This window comes from Ruditapes philippinarum, unplaced genomic scaffold (assembly GCF_026571515.1).
Source record: "Ruditapes philippinarum isolate M1 unplaced genomic scaffold, ASM2657151v2 ctg1560_1_1_1_1, whole genome shotgun sequence".
Classification (NCBI taxonomy): domain Eukaryota; kingdom Metazoa; phylum Mollusca; class Bivalvia; order Venerida; family Veneridae; genus Ruditapes; species Ruditapes philippinarum.
This window is the reverse complement of record NW_026857080.1, coordinates 238,456-258,799: the sequence shown is the minus strand read 5'-3', so window position 1 is coordinate 258,799 and position 20,344 is coordinate 238,456. Positions and strand designations below refer to the sequence as shown.

At 32.0% G+C, this 20,344-nt stretch overlaps 1 protein-coding gene across 1 annotated transcript in view; it reads right to left on the bottom strand.

Annotated features, from left to right (window-relative positions):
- The window catches only part of LOC132748686 (diacylglycerol kinase epsilon-like), a 51,971-nt gene that overhangs the window by 13,359 nt on the left and 18,268 nt on the right, over positions 1 to 20,344 (bottom strand). Inside the window, exons 7-8 of the mRNA XM_060738297.1 lie at positions 10,958 to 11,029; positions 9,817 to 9,947 (exon numbers count right to left, since the gene is read on the bottom strand). Of these exons, the coding sequence (XP_060594280.1) occupies positions 9,817 to 9,947; positions 10,958 to 11,029 (203 nt within the window). The remainder of the gene's footprint in view (positions 1 to 9,816; positions 9,948 to 10,957; positions 11,030 to 20,344) is intronic.

Here is a 20,344-nt window from a genome sequence, read left to right as displayed (position 1 = left end):
ATAAGGTGCAGACATATCATGATGAAGTATATTTTCTTTCATAATAAACATCTGGGCTGGTGTCTGCAAAATTCGGTTCTTCAAAAGCAAAAATGATTTTAATTCCATAAGTTACAATGACAAATTGCCCCTGCAATATTTATAGAAACTGGGTTCATTTTTTTTCTTCTGAATCTGAGAAAGGGGTTGGGGGTGTTATTTTCAGGCAGGAATTAGTTGGTAATATTTTATCAGTCAGTGTTAAAGTCACAAGTTTACTTTTCATTGGTGGCATTCCATTAGTCACTGTTAAAGTTATAGGTTGATTTTTCGTTGGTTGCGTTTTATAACTCACTGTTAATTCCATTTTTTATCCAGAAACCTGGTATCAAACATTTTTTAGGCACACAAATTTTATGGATACATGACAGTGGAAGCCCAGAACTTACATATATAGACAATAATTATCTTTTTCCTTTTGGATAGACAATGGGTTTTTGTGTCTGCATAACCTGCATCAATGAAATAAGCAAATTCAGTTTCTGTTACCGGCAATTACTCATACCCACTTATCTATCAGCCTGTTAAAAATCTCCAATAATACAGCAATTATATAATCTCAAAGAGTGCATATAGATTAGATACTGAGAATGCAATAAAACACATGGAGATGAATGGAGTCAAATACTGTCAGATTTCTGCATGAAGTGCACACGTTGAACATCTTACACCTGGTGATCAAACATAAACTCTTGTCAGCTATGATAAAATACCGTTTACATGCCTCGTAAACAACTTTCAACTTTTGTTTATGACAAAAATGCCAAATAAATGATTAAAGCATGTGAAAGGTTTTTAATTTAGGGGGGAAATGTATCTATGTAGGCAGTCTGAGATTATCAGTAAGTATAAGACACTCAAACATTTGAATCTGAGAAAAGTCAGGGTTACGTGGCATGAGATATTTATTTCGTGCAATGGATTAAAATCACTGCTTGTTTTTATGCAGATTGCTTAGCCTTTTGCATAAACATGACACAATTTCTGTGAAAGATAATCGCACAGGAATTTACGAAATAAATGCAAATTCTGAGAGCTGGATGTTGTACATTTGGTACAAAATACCAAAGATTTGTAAGTTTTTGTCTCTGGCTCTGATTCCATGTAATTTTAATCCCTTATCCTTCTAAATATCTTATATAAACATGTCTGTAAAAAAATTTCAATCTAAACAAAACCATTCATCAATTTTTTAGGAATATTTCACAATATGTACAGAATTTATAGCAAACAGTGCAGACCATGATCAAATGGCATACAATTGTGACCGTTTGACTCAATGTTCAAATGTCCAAGGAAATTTTGCCTCAACACTGATACCATACTAAAATGACACTAATGTAACACAGGTGTAATATAAAGAAATATATAAAAAGAAGAGTGAGTTGCTTAAAAATATTCAACATCACAATCATAACCAGATAAACTACAAATTTAATTAAAAAAAAAAAAAAAAAAGAAAAAAAAAATGCCTTGGTTTACAAGTCTTCCTTATTTCCCCCCCCCAAACTATTTTTTTTTATAATCTTCATTTACATAATTATTAAATTACATAAAGATAAAATTTATGGATTGAATAGAATGCTTAGTTTAATTTTTTTAAAACTCTCCAAATATTTAGTTCAATGTTTTAATATACTCCAGCATCTAAGAGATATGGTGAATCAGCAGTTAATATACAAACAGACAGGACACAGACTTGTCAAACGGTCCACTTACCCTATTGTATGAAGACATAGAGTACAAGCTGGACAATGTCCATCAAACAGTTGACCTCGGTCATGTCAGGTCAAGCTCAAAACTGACCAGGACACTGAGGAAAGACATTTGAACTGTCAATGTAAACAATATACAGCATTTTAACAGATCATTGTTGTGTTTTGTTCTGTGAATCTTTAAACTGCTTGAAGCGTTAACAAGTTGTTTATAATTGCCATAAATATAGAGAGCATAAAAGACCAGCATGAACATCAATGCAGTACTGTAATCAAGGCCTCTACTGCTGACTGCTCACTATTATAATATTTGATATTTAAATACCAAAATCCTTACAATCTTACATTGAACAGCTCTTAATTCAAAGCATTTCAAGTCAGTTGCATACTTTCCATGGGCTATTAGTTACACAACTTTCATGGTTCTTGATAATCACTTTATTAATATTTACAAGATATTCTTCAGTATTGTATAGATTTTCTTTTCATGTGGACACATGATTAATTGGTGCCTGATTTATATCTATTTATTTATTTACTTTATGCTGTCATGTATATATTGTGCATGTATTGAGGGAAATAAACATATTGATGGATATTCAACTTCACAGACAACTTAGTGTTAGGGAGGGCATTAATTTTGTTAATCAATAATCATTACAGCTGGGTTTCAATGGGATGGTTGTCCCTTGGTCAGATGGTCCATGATGCAAAGCTGTAGCTATCATGTTATACAAGTAATTATGTTACTAATACTGGGGCTCAAACCCTTTCAAAGCTATGTCTTTGGTTTCTCAAATCTTGATTCCATACACCCCCTGCTAAATGCAAATTTATAGGCTACAACAGAGCACAAAGGAATCATGTGAATTACCAACAAATTTTTGTAACCAGATAACATTGAGTCTTTGCTACATGAAATAAAGCAAACTGGTCATTTTATCTAAAACAATTACTCTAATAATTTACATTAATTGGCAGATAATGGTTTAACTCGCAAAACATGTTCTCAAATGACTATTATACCTGTATATTGTATATACAAACTGAAGTTTTAGTGTTGTCCTGCTGCAGTATGAAAAATCATATTTGCAGGGATAATGCTTTGAGTTTTTAATCTTTCTTTTATCTATTAGTTCTGTAGAAGTTTAGAAAGCAGTTTTGTGTTTTACATCAATTTTAACACAATTTTACACTGTATTTTGGTAATATCTGGATGGTCAGTCCATCAAAGTTTGAAACCAGTTATTACGAATTTCGCCACAAGTGACAGACAACTACTCCACATGATTTCTATATCAGCAGTGAGAGACAAATGACCATAAGACTTAATGTCTGATATTTATCATCATGTCATGTTGGAAAATTTGGCCTCTGCCAAGGATCAAACCAGAGATCTGTTCAGACAGCTAAAATCGAGTTTAATTAAAACAATTTTATTTTACCTAAATTATGATGAAAGCTTCCTGGAACTAACAAGTACTGGTATCATATAAGGAAACAAGAACTTAGTAAAGGTTAAAGGGACTCCACTTTTTGACACAACCGGACTGGAAATAATTTTCCGAGATAAAAGTTCCATTTGATGTAGGTCTGGACACACAACTTGTATGTAAAATTACATTATTTCCTCACTCTTGTTTTTCCAGAAAAATGGGTCAAAGACAGAAAAGGCCGGGTTGCATATGTATACAAAATATCATGAGGCTGTGATGTTACTTAAATTTTCTACCACTGTCTGACCATTGATGTTGAAAATTTAACTTAGTTGGTAACCCAGAAAAGAATGAGCATCAGACCTGAAATGGAATCCCACAATATGGGACCACATGTCAATGCTGTGAACCACATATCAAGAGGCAGTGGTAAGTAGTTGCTGAGAAAACTGTTACGAAAATTTCCTACTATCTATTGATCATTAATTATGTCAAAATTTAATGTTGAAAATTTAACTAAGTCGGCAAACAGGAAGTGGATGAGAGACAGATCTGAAATTGAATCCCACAGTATGGGACCATGTAGGCTGTGATAAGTAGTTGCTGAGAAAACTGTTACGAAAATTTCCTACTATTGGCCATTAATGTTGAAAATTTAACTAAGTCAGCAAACAGGAAGTGGATGAGTGACAGACCTGAAATCGAATCCCACAGTATGGGACCATGTGTTGATGCTGTATACCAAATATCAAAAGGCTATGATTAGTAGTTGCTGAGAAAACTGTTACGAAAATTTCCTACTATTGACCATTAATGTTGAAAATTTAACTAAGTCGGCAAACAGGAAGTAGATGAACGACAGACCTGAAATCGAATCCCACAGTATAGGACCATGTGTTGATGCTGTATACCAAATATCAAAAGGCTATGATTAGTAGTTGCTGAGAAAACTGTTACAAAAGTTTTTTCCCCGCCCGCCACCCGCCCGCCGCCCAACATTCACCATACTTTAACCCTGGTTTGCACCAGTGCAACCCGGCCAATAATACTTCTAATAAGTAATTGAATCAAATCGACCTAAGAATAGCTCAAAGATACAATTTTCAATTTATTTTGGAGTATATTCATAATTATCTTTTGTATTTCATTTCTGTTTTAAGTGTCCCCGGGGATGTATGTAGAAAATTCAAATTTTAATTTTTTTTAGGCATTTGGACCTTTCATACTCTTGATTTCTGAGTTGAGAGGTGGACAGTCTTTATACCAGTAGAAATCTTTTTGTCAACTGCTACCCTTAGAACTAGCATTTAATTCGGCTTTCATAATCTGGTCTAAGAGAAAATTTCACTATACAGAAAGCATGCTGTCTTGATAATTCCCACCATCATAAAAACAAGCTTATTTCAGTTTTTTTTATTGTTGTATATTAGCCTATTTCTTTAAGTATATTATTTACAGGGCGGGTGCTAAGTTCACCCTAAGTTGCGATCGTAAAATAAAAATGTTCCATCATTAGTCAATGCTTGTTTTTATAATAAACTCAACAAATATTACACTAAGCAGGCCCGTGTTGTTATTATCTATGTTTTAAGTAGCACTTATCTCCTCTTTGCCTCATTCTGACAATAAAAATTTAAACGTAAGAAAACTGAAACCTCGCCACTTCAACTTTAATCAGTGCCAGCTTGTGTTAATTATCTCTTAAACAGGTGCTCTGTGCCAGTTAAGCATAAAACATACACACGATAAATTAAATAAATTTACGCCAACTTCTGTTTTTTCTCTTAATTGATCAATAATGATCAAAGGTAAATTACTAAATTAGCGGTATGCAATATGAAAACTGGAAACATTACATAAATTAATATATTAAAACAGAAATGTATTTGAAAGTCTGGGTTAAAAGAAAAACAATCATAAACAAAGTGCGGGTAAATCGTAAAATTTAGATTATTCAAGAACATCAAAAATTTGATGCGAAGATAAAATAGTTGTCGGATGAGTTTTGATGACTGCTGATTTAATTAAATAGCTTATAGAAACACATTACACAGTCTGTTAAGCTAATTATGACCCCAGCATGCTCTAACCATGGCATGCAATAAGAACTCCTTTAAATGATTTTCACATCTTCCCTGCGTCTTTTTGTTTCCAGGTGCTTGTATTAATAAATGTATACAAACGTAACACATCAAGGTGTCCATGGAAAACATCACTGGAACAAAAAAATGCTTTTTGTCCCCTTTCTCCTGATTATTTTTACATCTGCAATAAAATACCGTAAGGTTATAAAATAAACTTAAATAAACCTTGCGAATGTTTATGACACCCTTGAACATTGACAGATGTGAAACTCTATTCAAAGCTATTGACTAAATTTTTTAAGTCAAAGGGAGACAATTCAGGATTTTTTGTTAGTCAAAGGGACAGTTGGCTATTAACCCTGCTTAATTTCTTAAATAGACATGCCCAACTTCCAATTTTGGGAATTTTTATTATCAATTTTGAATATTTCATGATGAAAATTAAAAACTAATACCAGTAAGCCAACAGTTTAGAGCCTGGTCAGACTGTACAGGTTATAGAAGTATGTATGTAGTTTATGCTTAATGAGGGTCCAACCGCCCATAAGGGCACAAGATGCAGCTTTCGCTGTCGAGTACGGACCCCAGACATGTCACCAGTCATGCCCTTAAAGAGTTAATTTTGAAGCACAAAGTGGTGATAATTTACCTCATGGAGTATTAGCCAAAGATATGAATTTTGAGCCAAAAGTAGGTCACTGTATGGCGGTCAATGAGAACCTAAATGTACAGTAACCCGAGACAATATGAAAGGGTAGCCCTCACAAGGGCTGTTGGTGCCAGCAAAAGGCCTGCCATTCGAGCGGTCTAACTGTGCTAGGGGCTCAAGCACCCTAGCACACCATCCTCGTAAACCCAAAGCCTACTTCGTAGGACCACTCCCCTTGGCTTTAGTTAGGACATCGGCAGCTGGTCAGCAGCACAAGTTCCGATCTTTTTCCGCCGTCCCCAGTCTTCAAATCTTCTTCCGATGCCCTGTGTTTTCTAAACCACATACACGTATCAAGGGGAAGAGAGAAGGGATAAAGAAGTGCAGGCAAGACTGTGTTCACTTTTAGTTTCAGCAAATTAGGGTTAGCAATAATCATACATGTATTATCATACAATAAAATATTAGCTAGTCCTGTCACAATAATATCTTTGTACGTTTTGGGCTAAATTTTATGATTCATTATGTATATTTAACCTATAATTGTGATTTTTAATAGAAATCTGGTACCACAGAAACTTTTTTTACAGTTGTTAAAAATAATCCTGAACTGTGGTTTATGACCAATTTTGCAGGGTTTTTCCCCAAAATAATTCTACTGCGTTACAAACGAGTAGGGCTAGTTTTTACATATTTTGTCCTCTTTTTGGTAATTAATTTACATAGGTTATAAGTGCTGTTATAATTGCTGTGAAAATTATTTTCTTGGTTTACTTCAAAATATTTTACTTTTTAATACATTTTCAAAATTTTCATGAAAATTAGCATTTATCTGGAGATGTGCTGCTTTAACTCGAAATTTCATACTTTTGAATATCAATGGAAATATATTTTTGCTACTGGAATCAAAATGATTTATACGTTTATATTTATGAATATTTTATCAGTTAAACTTTTTTTCTGATCTGAACAAGACCCATTAATTATAAACTAATATCTAATCAATTACAGGTCTGTACATTAAAAGCCTCTTCATAAACTAGTAATATATTTAACCTGTTATATTTCATATGCTTTCTAGGAAGAAATGATTCTGATTTATGTCACGTCTTCACTTGTCAACAAAACCATTTATATTTTCTAGGCACTTATAATACACCTAGAGAAAAAAAAACAACACTTCAGTGCTAACTTAATTTATAATCAACATTGCTTCTATCACCACAGCCTTATCTATCTTTATGGGACATATTTATCAGGTTAATGTAAATTTCTGAGGAAATGTCTTCTGCATGTGGTTTTTTAAAGGAACAGTAATGCATTGTGGGAAAACAGGTGTAATAGTAAAAATCACCAAGTTAAAAAAAAACTTTAATGTAAACAGACTCTAAATGTCAAGATACACAGTTATGTTGAAATGATAAACAAACTGTAAATGGCAGTTGAAACATGTTCACATTATTCTTTTTGAATTACATAACTTCAATTAATTGTTTAGAATGAATAAGTGCAGCTTACATTAAAGAAAGCATACCACTTAAAATCACTCTTAAAAAAACGGAAAAAGAAACATACACAATCGCATACAGTTTACTGTATGACAGATTTCTGAGAGGCCTGAAACACTTTTATTATAAACTCAGCCTCTAAAACTATGTGTTAACAGATAATTCTCAGAAAACGCATTTATTCAGCACCTACTAAGTGCTGAAATAATTAATACTTTTATAAAAAAAAAAAATTCTAAATCATATTAAAATGGAACTGTTATTTTCAAAAATGTATGCTTAATGTAAGCGTAAAATTTAACTTTAAGATGTTATCCTTAAAAATGTATGTTTAATTAAAATTTCACTAAATGGAATAACTAAAACCAAAGTTAATGAGATCACAGAATCAATCATACATGTACTCCATTTGTATCTTAAGTTGGGTTGTATAATTCTCTAACAGGTGGAACAAAAAATACATCATTGTAATTGTTGACATGGAGAGTTACATATATTCATAGCCCACATGTTTCTGTTGGTTTACATCATGTTTCCAAACTGTTTAATCTTTCAACTTTTGTTTTATCTCTTGACTTTTGCTTACTCTCTTGACTTTTGCTTTTTTTTTTCACTTTTGGTTAATCTTTAAATCTGAGGTATGACTTTCTATATTTTGAGCCTGATGAACAAAACAGTTCTAAGACGTCACACAGAAGATTACCAGTCATTTATCTTCCCCGCCGCTCGGGTTGTCTTGACGGCATGTCAGTACGTTTATATATTACCCAATCTTCATGAAGCATAAGGCTTTGACTGTATCAATTAGGCAGATCATTTCTCACGGGTTTATCTTAAACACCAAACAGAACTTTTCAAAACTTATTCCATTTTCTCTTCTTTGTTTCATTGTTTTTTTACATACAATGTTGTTGTTTTTTTATGCTAAATTACAGTTAAGTAAATTAATGAAACTTTTAAGAAAAACAAATTTCATTTTACATAATTTTTCCTTTCATGACCTGTCAATCAATAAGAAAATATAAAATGCACTTCCAAATTAACTTTATGGATGAAATTCATTTAATTAATAGATGCATCCAGTCCTAGTTGTCTCCAAACCAAAGGTTGAGTCTTTTATATATATATATTTATGTGTATTTGTTTTCCTTTATGACCACTGGGATCATAAAATCTAGTTAGAGATGAAGGTCATCATTTAAGCAGACACATCCAGTCCTAATTGTCTCCAGATCATATGTGGAGTTTTACACAACTTGACCTTGACCTTAATGTGTGAACATGACCTTTGACCTTTTGGTATCCAAGTAAATATTGGTGTTATCATCAAATGGCCAGACTCAATTATGATATGTTCGACTTAAAATATTTTTAACAGTGGTGACTGTTAAATGAAAAATGTAACTTTAAAATATTAATGTTCTTCTTTGGATGGCTAACACATACTGAACACATAACTATATCGAGACTTGGACACTTGTGGTCAATTTTGGGACAACTCTACTTTGATAGGCCAATTTGCCTGCACAACTCTATTCAAAAATAATTTGTAGAGCCCTGAACACAATACCTAAACTCATAGTACCACTGATTAGACTAGTTCAACTAACCACATCAAGTTCTTCTCAGCAGTGCCTTCTTGCAAAAGACTAAAGCTAGAAATGCAAACAAGCTAATTATAACTCTAATAATAACTTGTGAGTTAAAGTATTTTCCCTATCTATAATAGCCTTACAAAAAGACAAACCCAATTACTAAGCAATAGCAAAATCTAAAACTTCAGACATCTGAAATTATTAACCTCTTACATAAACAAAATCCAGCACTTTTTTGCAATGAAAATATGTGACCTGACTCCTCTCTCCAGCCATATCCAAGTGGCACCATAATTTATCAACGCCCCATTCGTTTATTTACAATCTTTTACAATTACCTAACAGTATGGCTTTAGAGATAAGAAAATATGCAATTAAAACTTATGACACGATAACATTATCCTTTCTACAATATCTATATAATTATTAGTATGTGTAATTTTACACTTGTCAAAATAGTTTATCAAACATGTTTTTCTCTCTAGACTGTTATTTTACTTTCTTGACTTCAGAACCTTCATAACTGCTGAACAAACTGGAAAATTTGGGAAGGTAAATTTCTATTGACAGATACACAGTCAAAGTAGGGTAAATCAGATTAAGCTTTTTATGACCATCACTGAATTTATGATACTTAACTAGCATTGTTACTGTTAATAATATGATGACCACCAAAATAAAGCATTCTCCCTGAGGACCTTTTGCATTTAAGGTCATAACTAGTCTTTAAAGGTCCTTGAATATCGTTAATTCTGTTGCGCTGAAATTTCAATATTGAAGTATCAAATACCTTGCTGGACTGAAATCATCTTTATTCTCAGCAAGATCCCAGGGTCTACAGCCACCGCCCCAACTTGCTATGTTTAGAACAACCAGCCCTTCTATGTCATGTAGCTCCACAGTTTCACCATCCATCTCCAACTAAAGAATCAAATATGAAATATTAACAGTATAGGAAATTGTGAAAAAGTTTGCTAAATTTAAGGTAGATCTCAGTGCTGTCTAAACTCTACTTATGTCCTTTCAATTCCTTGTGTCCTATAGTTCCATTTCTTGTACCTTCAAGTTCCATTCTTTGCATACTCTTATTCAATTCCTTGTGTTCTCTAATTCAATTCCTTGTATTCTCTAATTTCAATTATATGTAACTATTCTCTAATTTCAATTATATGTAACTATTCTCTAATTTTAATTATATGTAACTATTCTTTAATTTCAATTATATGTAATTATTCTCTACTTACAATTATATGTAACTATTTTCTAATTTTAATTATATGTAACTATTCTCTAATTTCAATTATATGTAACTATTCTCTAATTTTAATTATATGTAACTATTCTCTAATTTCAATTATATGTAACTATTCTCTAATTTCAATTATATGTAATTATTCTCTTATTACAATTATATGTGTTCTCTTAATCTATTCCATGCGTTCCCTAATTTCAATTCCGTGAGTTCTTGAATTCAGTTACTTTTGTTTTCTAATATAATTCTGTGTGATCTCTTATTATTACAGCTTGTATCATGTCAGTTGATTCTTTTTCAGGTAGCAAATATCAAGAAACACCAATATATCAATAATAATTTGATTATTAAAATCTCTAACACTATGAATAAACTATTTCAAATGTATGCCTACATGTAGTTAATAATTATGTTAGCATAAATATCCTTTATATTATATTTCATAATCTCTTTAAAATGGTAGAGGTGAAAATGCCATGCCTTATAATGCCATTGATATAGAGCGAGCCTTGCCAGTCTACACCTCCCAGTCCATGCAGTCATGCCAGAATAAATACTGTTCTATGATTAATTTCAACATTTCAATATTGACATTCCCTCATACTTACAATGGACAGGTCCAAATTTAAAGCAGGCCAAGTCCATTTTTATGAATTAGCAAAATAAAGGTAATTCATACCTTGACTTTCTTGTGGAGATTCTTACATTCTCTTTCTAGCACATCTTTTGTACCATATGTCAAGTAACACAACTGAAAATATAAATACACCAAAAGACATAAATTATGAATTTACCAAGGGGTAAAATATATCAATATTTGTGCCTTATAATCATTGTAAGTTTTGCAGATTCGCCTCTTTGAACACTCCAACACAGTATTAGGCTATGACAATAAAAAAAAAAAACAAACTTTGGAAATTCTTCTTTTTTGTGTACATTTTTTGTTGTAAAAAAAACAACAACAACAGGGTGACTTGCAAGTTATACCCCTTGTATAACAATTATTGTACCTCTTGCTTTCCAATAAGTGTGGTCCTTATTTCAAGAGTGTGGTCCTTAACAGGCCAATTTAACAGTGTATATAACCTTACAGAACTGATTGCCTCCATCTATTACACCAATATTAGGACAGAATGATGGCAGTTTGATAAACTCTCACTTTCACACTTAGTTTAAACTAACATACATTTTAGCATGCCAGAAATGTTACATGGCATAAGAATACAAGAGATTCATGACCTTTTTACTGCAAAATTTTCATTATAATACCTCAAAATTAATAGGTTGCGTCTAAATTTTTGTCAGGAATGTTACTTAATTTTCAGACAAAGGGAATGGAATAAGTAATTTTAGATTTACACAGTAGATAATCTATTATCCTGCCTGACGCTGATTTAATTTGCGATGAATTTGAATCATTTCCAAACCGTTAATTCTTAACCAGTGGTAAATACACTTCATTCTTGAACAGAAAAAAAATATAAAATAGTTTAAGTCCCAAACTATGTTTTACCATTTGTTTTTTTATCATAAAAATAAACATAAACAAGAGCCATGTCAACATGGCCATCCCCCGCCAAATAGGTTTGCTCATTGGAAGAATGTATATGTAGTAGAGCAGTATAATTCAATTTTAAGAGGTCTTTTGGTGGCTGAAGTGATTACAGATTTGAAACCTATGTGAATACTGATGGCTGAAAAATAATGCAGGGTAGGTTATCATTCTTGTGTGCTGCACCCCTCCTCACAGGCACGAGTATCGGACCTGGGAAGAAAAAATATGACCAGATTGATAAAAAAACCTGTGTTCATCTTAAAAGTGTCAAAAAAACAAAACAAAAATGTAAATAATGACCCCCTTTAAAAATATCCTATAAGTTAACTTATAGTATATTTTTAAAGGGGGTCATTATTTACATTTTTTTGGTTTTTTGACACTTTTAAGATGAACACAGGTTTTCTTTATCAATCTGGCCATATTTTTTCTTCCCAGGTCCGATACTCGTGCCTGTGCCCCTCCTCTGAGTAAAATCTATCCACCTATGAAGTTTCAAGTTGATACCTCAAATACTATTTGAGATAAGCTCCGGACAAAATTTTGAGTATGAAAAAGAACAAAGGGCAATAACTCAAAAAAAATATACAGGGAAGAGTTATCATTCTTGTGCACAGCATTCCTCCTCAATAAGATCTATCCACCTATGACATTTCATGTTGATATCTCAAAAACACTTTTGAGTTATGCTCCACTCAGGTGAAAAATTAAGTATGAAAAAATAACAAAGGGCAATAACTCAAAAATTATGAAAGGTAGAGTTTATCATTCTTGTGCACTGCACACCTCCTGAGTGAGATCTATGCACCTAGAAGTTTCACGTTGATATCTCAAAGGCTTTTTGAGTTATGCTCTGGACAAAAATTAATTTTGAAAAATAACAAAGGGCAATAACTCAAAAATTGTGCAGGGTAGAGTTATCATTCTTGTGCATTACACTCCTCCTCAATGAGATCCATCCACCTATTAAGTTTCAAGTTGATACCTCAAATACTTTTTGAGATAAGCTCCGGACAAAATAGTATGAAAAAGAACAAAGGGCAATAACTCAAAAATTATATAGCGAGGAGTTATCGTTCTTGAGCACAGCATTCCTCCTCAATAAGATTTATCCACCTATGACATTTCATGTTGATATCTCAAACACTTTTGAGTTATGCTCCACTCAGGTGAAAAATTAAGTATGAAAAATAACAAAGGACAATAACTCAAAAGTTATGAAAGGTAGAGTTATCATTCTTGTGCACTGCACACCTCCTGAGTGAGATCTATGCACCTATGAAGTTTCATGTTGATATCTCAAAGGCTTTTTGAGTTATGCTCTGGACAAAAATTAATTTTGAAAAATAACAAAGGGCAATAACTCAAAAATTATGCAGGGTAGAGTTATCATTCTTGTGCACTGCACTCTTCCTCAATGAGGTCTATCCACCTGAAGTTTCAAGTTGATACCTCAAATACTTTTTGAGATATGCTTCGGACAAAAATGTCGGACGGAAGGACGGACAGACGGAAAAACGGACCGACGGAGACTATTTCTATATCCCCTGCTGCCTTTTCAGCGGGGAATAACAAGCTTTCTACAACAAGAGCTGTCAGTAGGACAGGATGCTCAACTATACTCAGTGCTTTATAGTAAAACAAGAGCCTGGATAATGTAAAATATTGTAAGTTCAAAAAGGGCCATAATTCTGTCAAAATCCATGATAAAGTTATCCTATTTTGCTTCAAGTGTGTGAAGTTTTAACCCATTCCCATTCCTTCATATAAACAATAAACGCGGTGATGTCAACACCAATGCTTATGAGTAAAATAGCTTGCCTTATTCTTCAAATAGTTGGGCTAAATATGAAATATTCACATGACATTTTCATAAAACATATTCCAAACCTGTTGACAAATTATCATATTACAAATTATTTTTGTTCAATTTCCTTTAATTAGACCTTGAAGGTCAAGGTCATCATGGGTTCAAGGTCAGGTTTCAATATGTTAAGTGCAGGGGTATTTGTATTCCAGTATGAATACTGTAAACTATAAAGAGAATCTATGAATTAAAGAGCATAACAGTACTATACTTTCACAGAGCATCCAATCAAATAAAGCCTAAAAGAAATTAACATATTTTATAATTATTTTCTAAAATCATATTTATTAAAGGGAGGTAATAACTTTAAATAAGTTACTCTAGAATATAAGATTATTATGGAATACAATAATCAACTGACCTTTTAAACCCAACTAAATATATTAAATGGACTTGTGAATCTTTCCAAAATGGACAAAACCATTTATCATTCATAGGGAAAATTATCAAAATTTGTATGAACAATGCAGACCATAAAGACAGTCGGCATGGATGAGACAGCTGATCTTGGTCTGCACTGGTTGGGTAGAATCAGCTGCTGCCAACAGGCTATTTTAATGTTAACATTGTAAGGCAAATACCAAACTATTAAAAATTCAAATAAATTTTCTTCCATCATCTCAGGAATAATTTAATGGAAACAAAAACATTTTGGGCCTTTAATACTAAAACTAAATGATTAATTTGCTGTTTCCTGGAACAGTATATGGCTATCATATCTAGAAAATGTGCAGGAATTTGACAAGACATCTAATTACGAATAAATCATTTTCAAAGAGATCACTGCTACAGCTTAATCTAAAAATTAGTGCCAAAAAACCATAAACTAAATCATTTTCTGTTGCAATTTATCGCTCATAATCATGTTACATTTGCCGTCTGCAAAATTTCATTTTTCCACATTTTTTTCCCCTACTGGAGCGTGGCAAAGAACAATCACTGCTTTGTACAGAGACCTACTTCTTTACTGCTGAAATAAACTGATAAATAATAAGGTGAGGACAGCTTGTCAAGATAAAAAACATAAATTTTATTGCAGATTTCTTCAATAAGAATTTTACTGCATATGAAACCTCAAAACTTCATACAAAACAATTGTCTCTTTCATTCAAGAAACAAGATGTTAGGGTAAGCAAGCTGGCTAACAGATTCCGGCACAGTGGGTGGTTCGAAGAACAAACACCTTCTTCTCAGCATGCTTCCAAGCACCTTGCATTATAAGCATCATGAATAATGAATAATTTAAATGACTTATGATATTTATGTATTTTTCTCAAAATTTCTGAACTTAAAATTTGCAGGTTCCATTTTTGGGTTTGATTATAATTCACCCTACTTCGGTCATGGTCAAACAGCAAACTTTCCAGCTTTACTGATTGTATGTAGCTGAGTTACCCTCAACTGTCCATGACTGCATACTTGTTATTTATTATGTTATGTTAAGATAGTACAGCACACAGACGTTCCGTAAGCTAGCTGGATAGCTTCATCACATGAAAGAATCCAAAGTCCCTGTCGGGATTCGAACCCACAGCGGTGAGGGACAAGTGGTTTGAAGATAACGTCTTTAACCACTCGGCCAAGGACGCCCTATCACCAGATAAAATCAAGGGGTTGACATTTTTATATCTTTGGAATATTAAAAAATAAATAAGGCTATCAAACTGTCACTGCAAGAATTTCTTTAAATACAAATAGTTTTTAGTATAAGACTGAATACTGCATGGGCATGAAAAATGTTTTTTTAATTGTTTCAGTCAATTTTCACCCATTTCATAATGCTCACAGGAGAATTTTATGTTCTATACAAAATTATACTCATCAATTAAACTTATAGTTGAAGAAAGCCTTCGATTTATTCAAGGATTTTGATAATATTGACATTTATATTACTAGTTAGTATATTTGAAATATGAATACGATCTCTGGTGATATAATACAGTACATAATTTTAGTAGATCTTGTAAATTTTCTGAGAATAAGGGAGGAACTGTCAAAATCTTGTTAAAGGATGAATGGCAAATAACTTTCAAAAACTCTGAATGCTAAATTATAAAATTACAGGACTATAAACCTCTGCAATATTCATCAAAGAAATCACCAGCATCTTTTCAAACAAATTTTCCCACAACCCCCCTCCCCCTAATAATCAGGTCAATAGGCTGAACATGTTTAAACAGAAAGGTTTCATGAAAATTTGTTTCCACAGCTAAGCTCCCATGTCCCCTGTATTGCAGTTCAAATAAATGAAATAAACAAGTTAATTCTGACATCAAAAACAAGACCTAAAATCCTAGTAAAAACATTGGGCATTTACTGTGATTTTCCCATAAACCATGGACATTTTTTCTTCTCGTCAATTTTTCAGCAATGACAAAATCAGTACTACCAATCACATGTTAATTTCATTGTCATATGGCAATAGCAAAACTTGTTAACAAATATGACTTAGATTCCTTGGGAATTGGGACAAGCCGATACAATCAGTGGTAAAGTCTCTGAGCAGACGACATAAAATTGTGAGAAACCATGCCAATATCTAACTGTTACCAGCTGGTTTTGAACTTCTTAACCCAAGTTTTACAGCTAACGTTTACATGCTTCACTGTAGCTCCTGCTTATTTGCTGATTAAGCACTTTTTGAGAAAAAAAATGGTGAAAAAAATAATTGTTTAAAATTCAAAAATAAAAAAAAAGAAGTAGAATAAGATAAGAAATTACCCCCCCCCCCCTTCCTCTTCTGCCTGCTGTTTGAAAAAAAAGCACAAAATTTACTTCTCTGGGAAAAATTAAAAATGTCTTTTGAAGACATAATTTAACAGTGAGAAAGTTAATTGTGGATAGCAAAAACAGAAATAACATCCACTTAAAATTCTAATGAAATAATATCTTCTTTGAAAAAAATCACAATAAAAACCAAAATGTTTTCAAAGAGATACATTTGTTTTTCTGCTCACTTTTTATATTATTTTGTATTCAGCAGATGAGCTGATGGCATTCTGTTAAGAGCCATTGAGAAATTCTCTTTTTTCTTTTACAAAACAAATGCCAAAATGATTAAATTATTGCATTAAAAAAAGTTTAAATGGAAAGGGAATCATTTGAAAAGCATCTTTGCTTCATTTAAAACACATACTGCATAATTTCATGGATAAGATATGATAATAAATTTCCTTGACAAAATTATCATTAAATATATAAATTAAAATTATTGATTTAAAAGTATATTAGTCATTTAAATTGGTTCTGCCCTTGTCCCAACCCTTTAGGCCCGGGCAGGGGTGTGGCCCAATTAGTGGGGAAAAAAAATTAATAAAGGCCAAAAATTTTTAATTTTCAGCCCTGTTTTTGCCCACTCCTAAGACCAAATGCCGGTGGTTTGTTTTTAAAGAGGGGGATTAATTCAAACATGCAAAGGGGGGAATTCCCAAATTCTTAATCTGGGGTAATTTTTCCCTGTTTGTTTCCTCCCAAGTATCATGGGAGTTATCCAAAAAATATTAGGCCAAAAACCCCGTTCGGGTGTCAAAAAATCTCGTTACTACTGCACAAGACACAAAATAGCCAATATCTTGTTCGCCACAGTAAACAATTAGTTGGACTATATCACAGGTGTTTTACTAGTTTTTTTTCTATTTTTAATTTTTTAAATCCCTGCTAATTTCTATAGAAATTCCCTGCTATTCCGAGGGGGGTTGGTATTGGGGAAAAGTTTTAGCTTGTCATTCAATTTGACTTATTCACCCTCAGATTAGCTAGGAAAAACCCAAATTATTCTTAAACTCTGGAATCAGTCTATTAGTTAATTAAGGGGATTAAAATTCAACTGTGAATAAAATTCTAAGATTCAAGTATACATAGCCCAATTGGGTAATTATAATTATATTCTTTTTAAAGATTAAAAATGATAAAAAATTAAAAAAACAATGTTTTTCAAAAGAAGTTTTCAGTACACTAGGATTAATAAAGTCAACCGTGCAAAATCGTATCAGTCAATCAGTTAAATTTTATCAGAAAAAGCCTAACTCGACAAAGAATTTTTTTAAAGTGGCACTATAAATAACAACCATTATCAGACATTGTTTTGTCAGGGTGTTTACAGACTGTGCCACCCCTCGATCCTCCACATGTCACCCCCACTTCATGCATATCTCAGAAATTCCCCCATTTCTTGAATACGAGATAGACTTTACAAAAATGTATTCAACACCCTTTTTTCCGCCATATTTTTAAAAACATATCGAAACAATTGTATGATAGGTGTGGATAACGTGACATGAGTTCGGTTAAAATTTTTTATCTTCCCGCTGGTTTTGCAGTGTTGTCAAAAGAAAACGTAGAACTAAAATTAAAACTGAAAGTTTATTTGACAATGAAAATTCATAAAATTTTAAAATATATTGGGGACAAATTTGTATGTAATTTAATTTATGTTTAAAGAAAGGTTTCGTAATTGAAATTTAAAGATGCTTACAACTAATTAACATTAACTGTAAATGTCAAAAACATCAATAAAAAATTCTATACTTTTTAGCAATTATTGTTTTACCAAATTTTTAAAAAAGGTTTTCAGCCTTGTAAATTGAAACATGGGAAGGGTTTCAGTTAACAAGGAAGTGCATTAGGGGTTTTTCCCTCTTTTTAAGTTAAAATCCCCTTGTTTTTAAATAGGGGCTTAAACTTTTGGGATTTTTTCAAGAGGGGCTATGAAACATGTTTTAGAAGAAAAATTTTTTATTTTAAAAATGGGGTTTCCTTTCCAAATGGCCCTTACCGAAAAAAAAATCCCCACCTTTATCAAAGAAGGAAACCCGTTGGGGTTAAAGGGAGTTTTTCCCTATTTATAGCTCTAGTCGTTCCACACAGAGGCAAGTAGAGGCAAACTTTTTGAACCATCTTTTGAACCATTTCAGGTGAGGTTAATAATCAATGAACACAAGACATTAAAAATGCACATCTATATCTCTGAACCTACTCAATCTACTACTATAAATCCAAGTCCTAAGTCTGCGATGACTAATCATTTTTCATACTTTTAGCTCAAACAACCAGCATAAACCTTGTCAATTTTTTTATCAATTTTTTAAACAATCGAGATAGATGACAATTGAGGATAATGGCCAAATTTTTCTGAATATCCATCTGCAGGTTTCAAGAAAAGCATTTCTACATTATTACTTAAAACTAGAGATAGCTGTGTAATGTAGGCTGGATGATAAAGTTATGAAAGAAAAAATAAGACAATCATACATAACTATGGGCATTATCTTCTCTTTGTAGTAACAGTACATGAATTAAAACCCATTAAAACATTTAACAGATACAGATAATTAAACTTGTATCCATTAAAAATACAGAGGAGTCATTGTGAAACATAATTGAAAAGTTAGCAGTTTCCATTAGCACGAGCAAAACATGCTTTTAAAAACTGTCGACAGGAATAAGTTAAAAAGTAGATTTTTTACGAGCATTCGTTTTTATTCCATCTTGAAAAGTTTATGAAATAAGAGCAAATTATAAAAGAATAAAAACCTGAAATAAAAACGATACAAAACATTCTCGGGGGCATAAAAAAATCTCACATTTTAGTTCAAAAACCTGCTTGAAAGCCTTTTTTATTTAAATTTTCAAAAGGACAAAAAGTATTCCCCGAATTTTTTAATACGTAATTTTTTTTAAATATGGAGCCTTAATGTTTTCGGATAAAAAAATTCTACCACCCCTTTTTAAGGGGAAAAATTCCTCAAATTTACCCAATCCCATTAAAAAATAATTGGGATAAAACTCCAACCGGGGGCGGGGGGTTTAAATTTTTTTGATTTCCCCTTTTTAAAAAAATTTCCCTTTTTTTTATTTTTAAACCAAAAAAAGATTTTTCTTTTTTTTGATTTGAAAACCCCGCTAACAGGGCCATTTAAAAAGGGGTTCAGTATGTAATTCCAAAATTTAAAAGAAAAATCAATTCCCCTTTTTTAAATAGAACCAAATTTTCTAGCAAAACAGAATAGGGAAAGGAATTTAAAACAAAAACCCGAAACATCCTTTCCCCTTCCCTTTTAGAAATTATTCAATGTTTTGAAAAGTTATTTAAAACCCCCAAAAACCCAACCCTTTTGTTTGATTTCAAAATTGGAAACAAATTAATTAGCAAAGTCAAGTTTAAAAAACAAAAAAGCAATGAAATATTTTTAAAATTATTTTTAAATTTTTGGTTGGTTTTATTTTTCTGGGCTTTTTTAGCCTTTCAATTTTAAATGTTTTTTAAAAAAAATCTTGGGGAATTTTTTAACAAGATAAAAAACTTTTTTCTTTGTGAAAATAACCTAAGGACTGAAAATTTTTTCTCCAAAAATGCAAGAATTTTGTTTAGAAAATTCCCTAAAAATTGCTTTTAGCTTCAATTTTAAATTTTAAATAATTAGGAAACTTTTAAATGTAAAATTTTATTTTTCCCCTCATTCAGCAAAATAAAAAGGGCAATTTTTTGATGATTACCTTTACAAAAAATTTTTTTTTGTCCTTTTACATCTCCCATACTTCAATGACTTGACAATACTTAAAAACAAAATCAAGAAAGAAATTTAAGATGTAGACCATTGCAGATTTAAAAACAACACACCTCAAGATTTGTGTAATTTTTATGT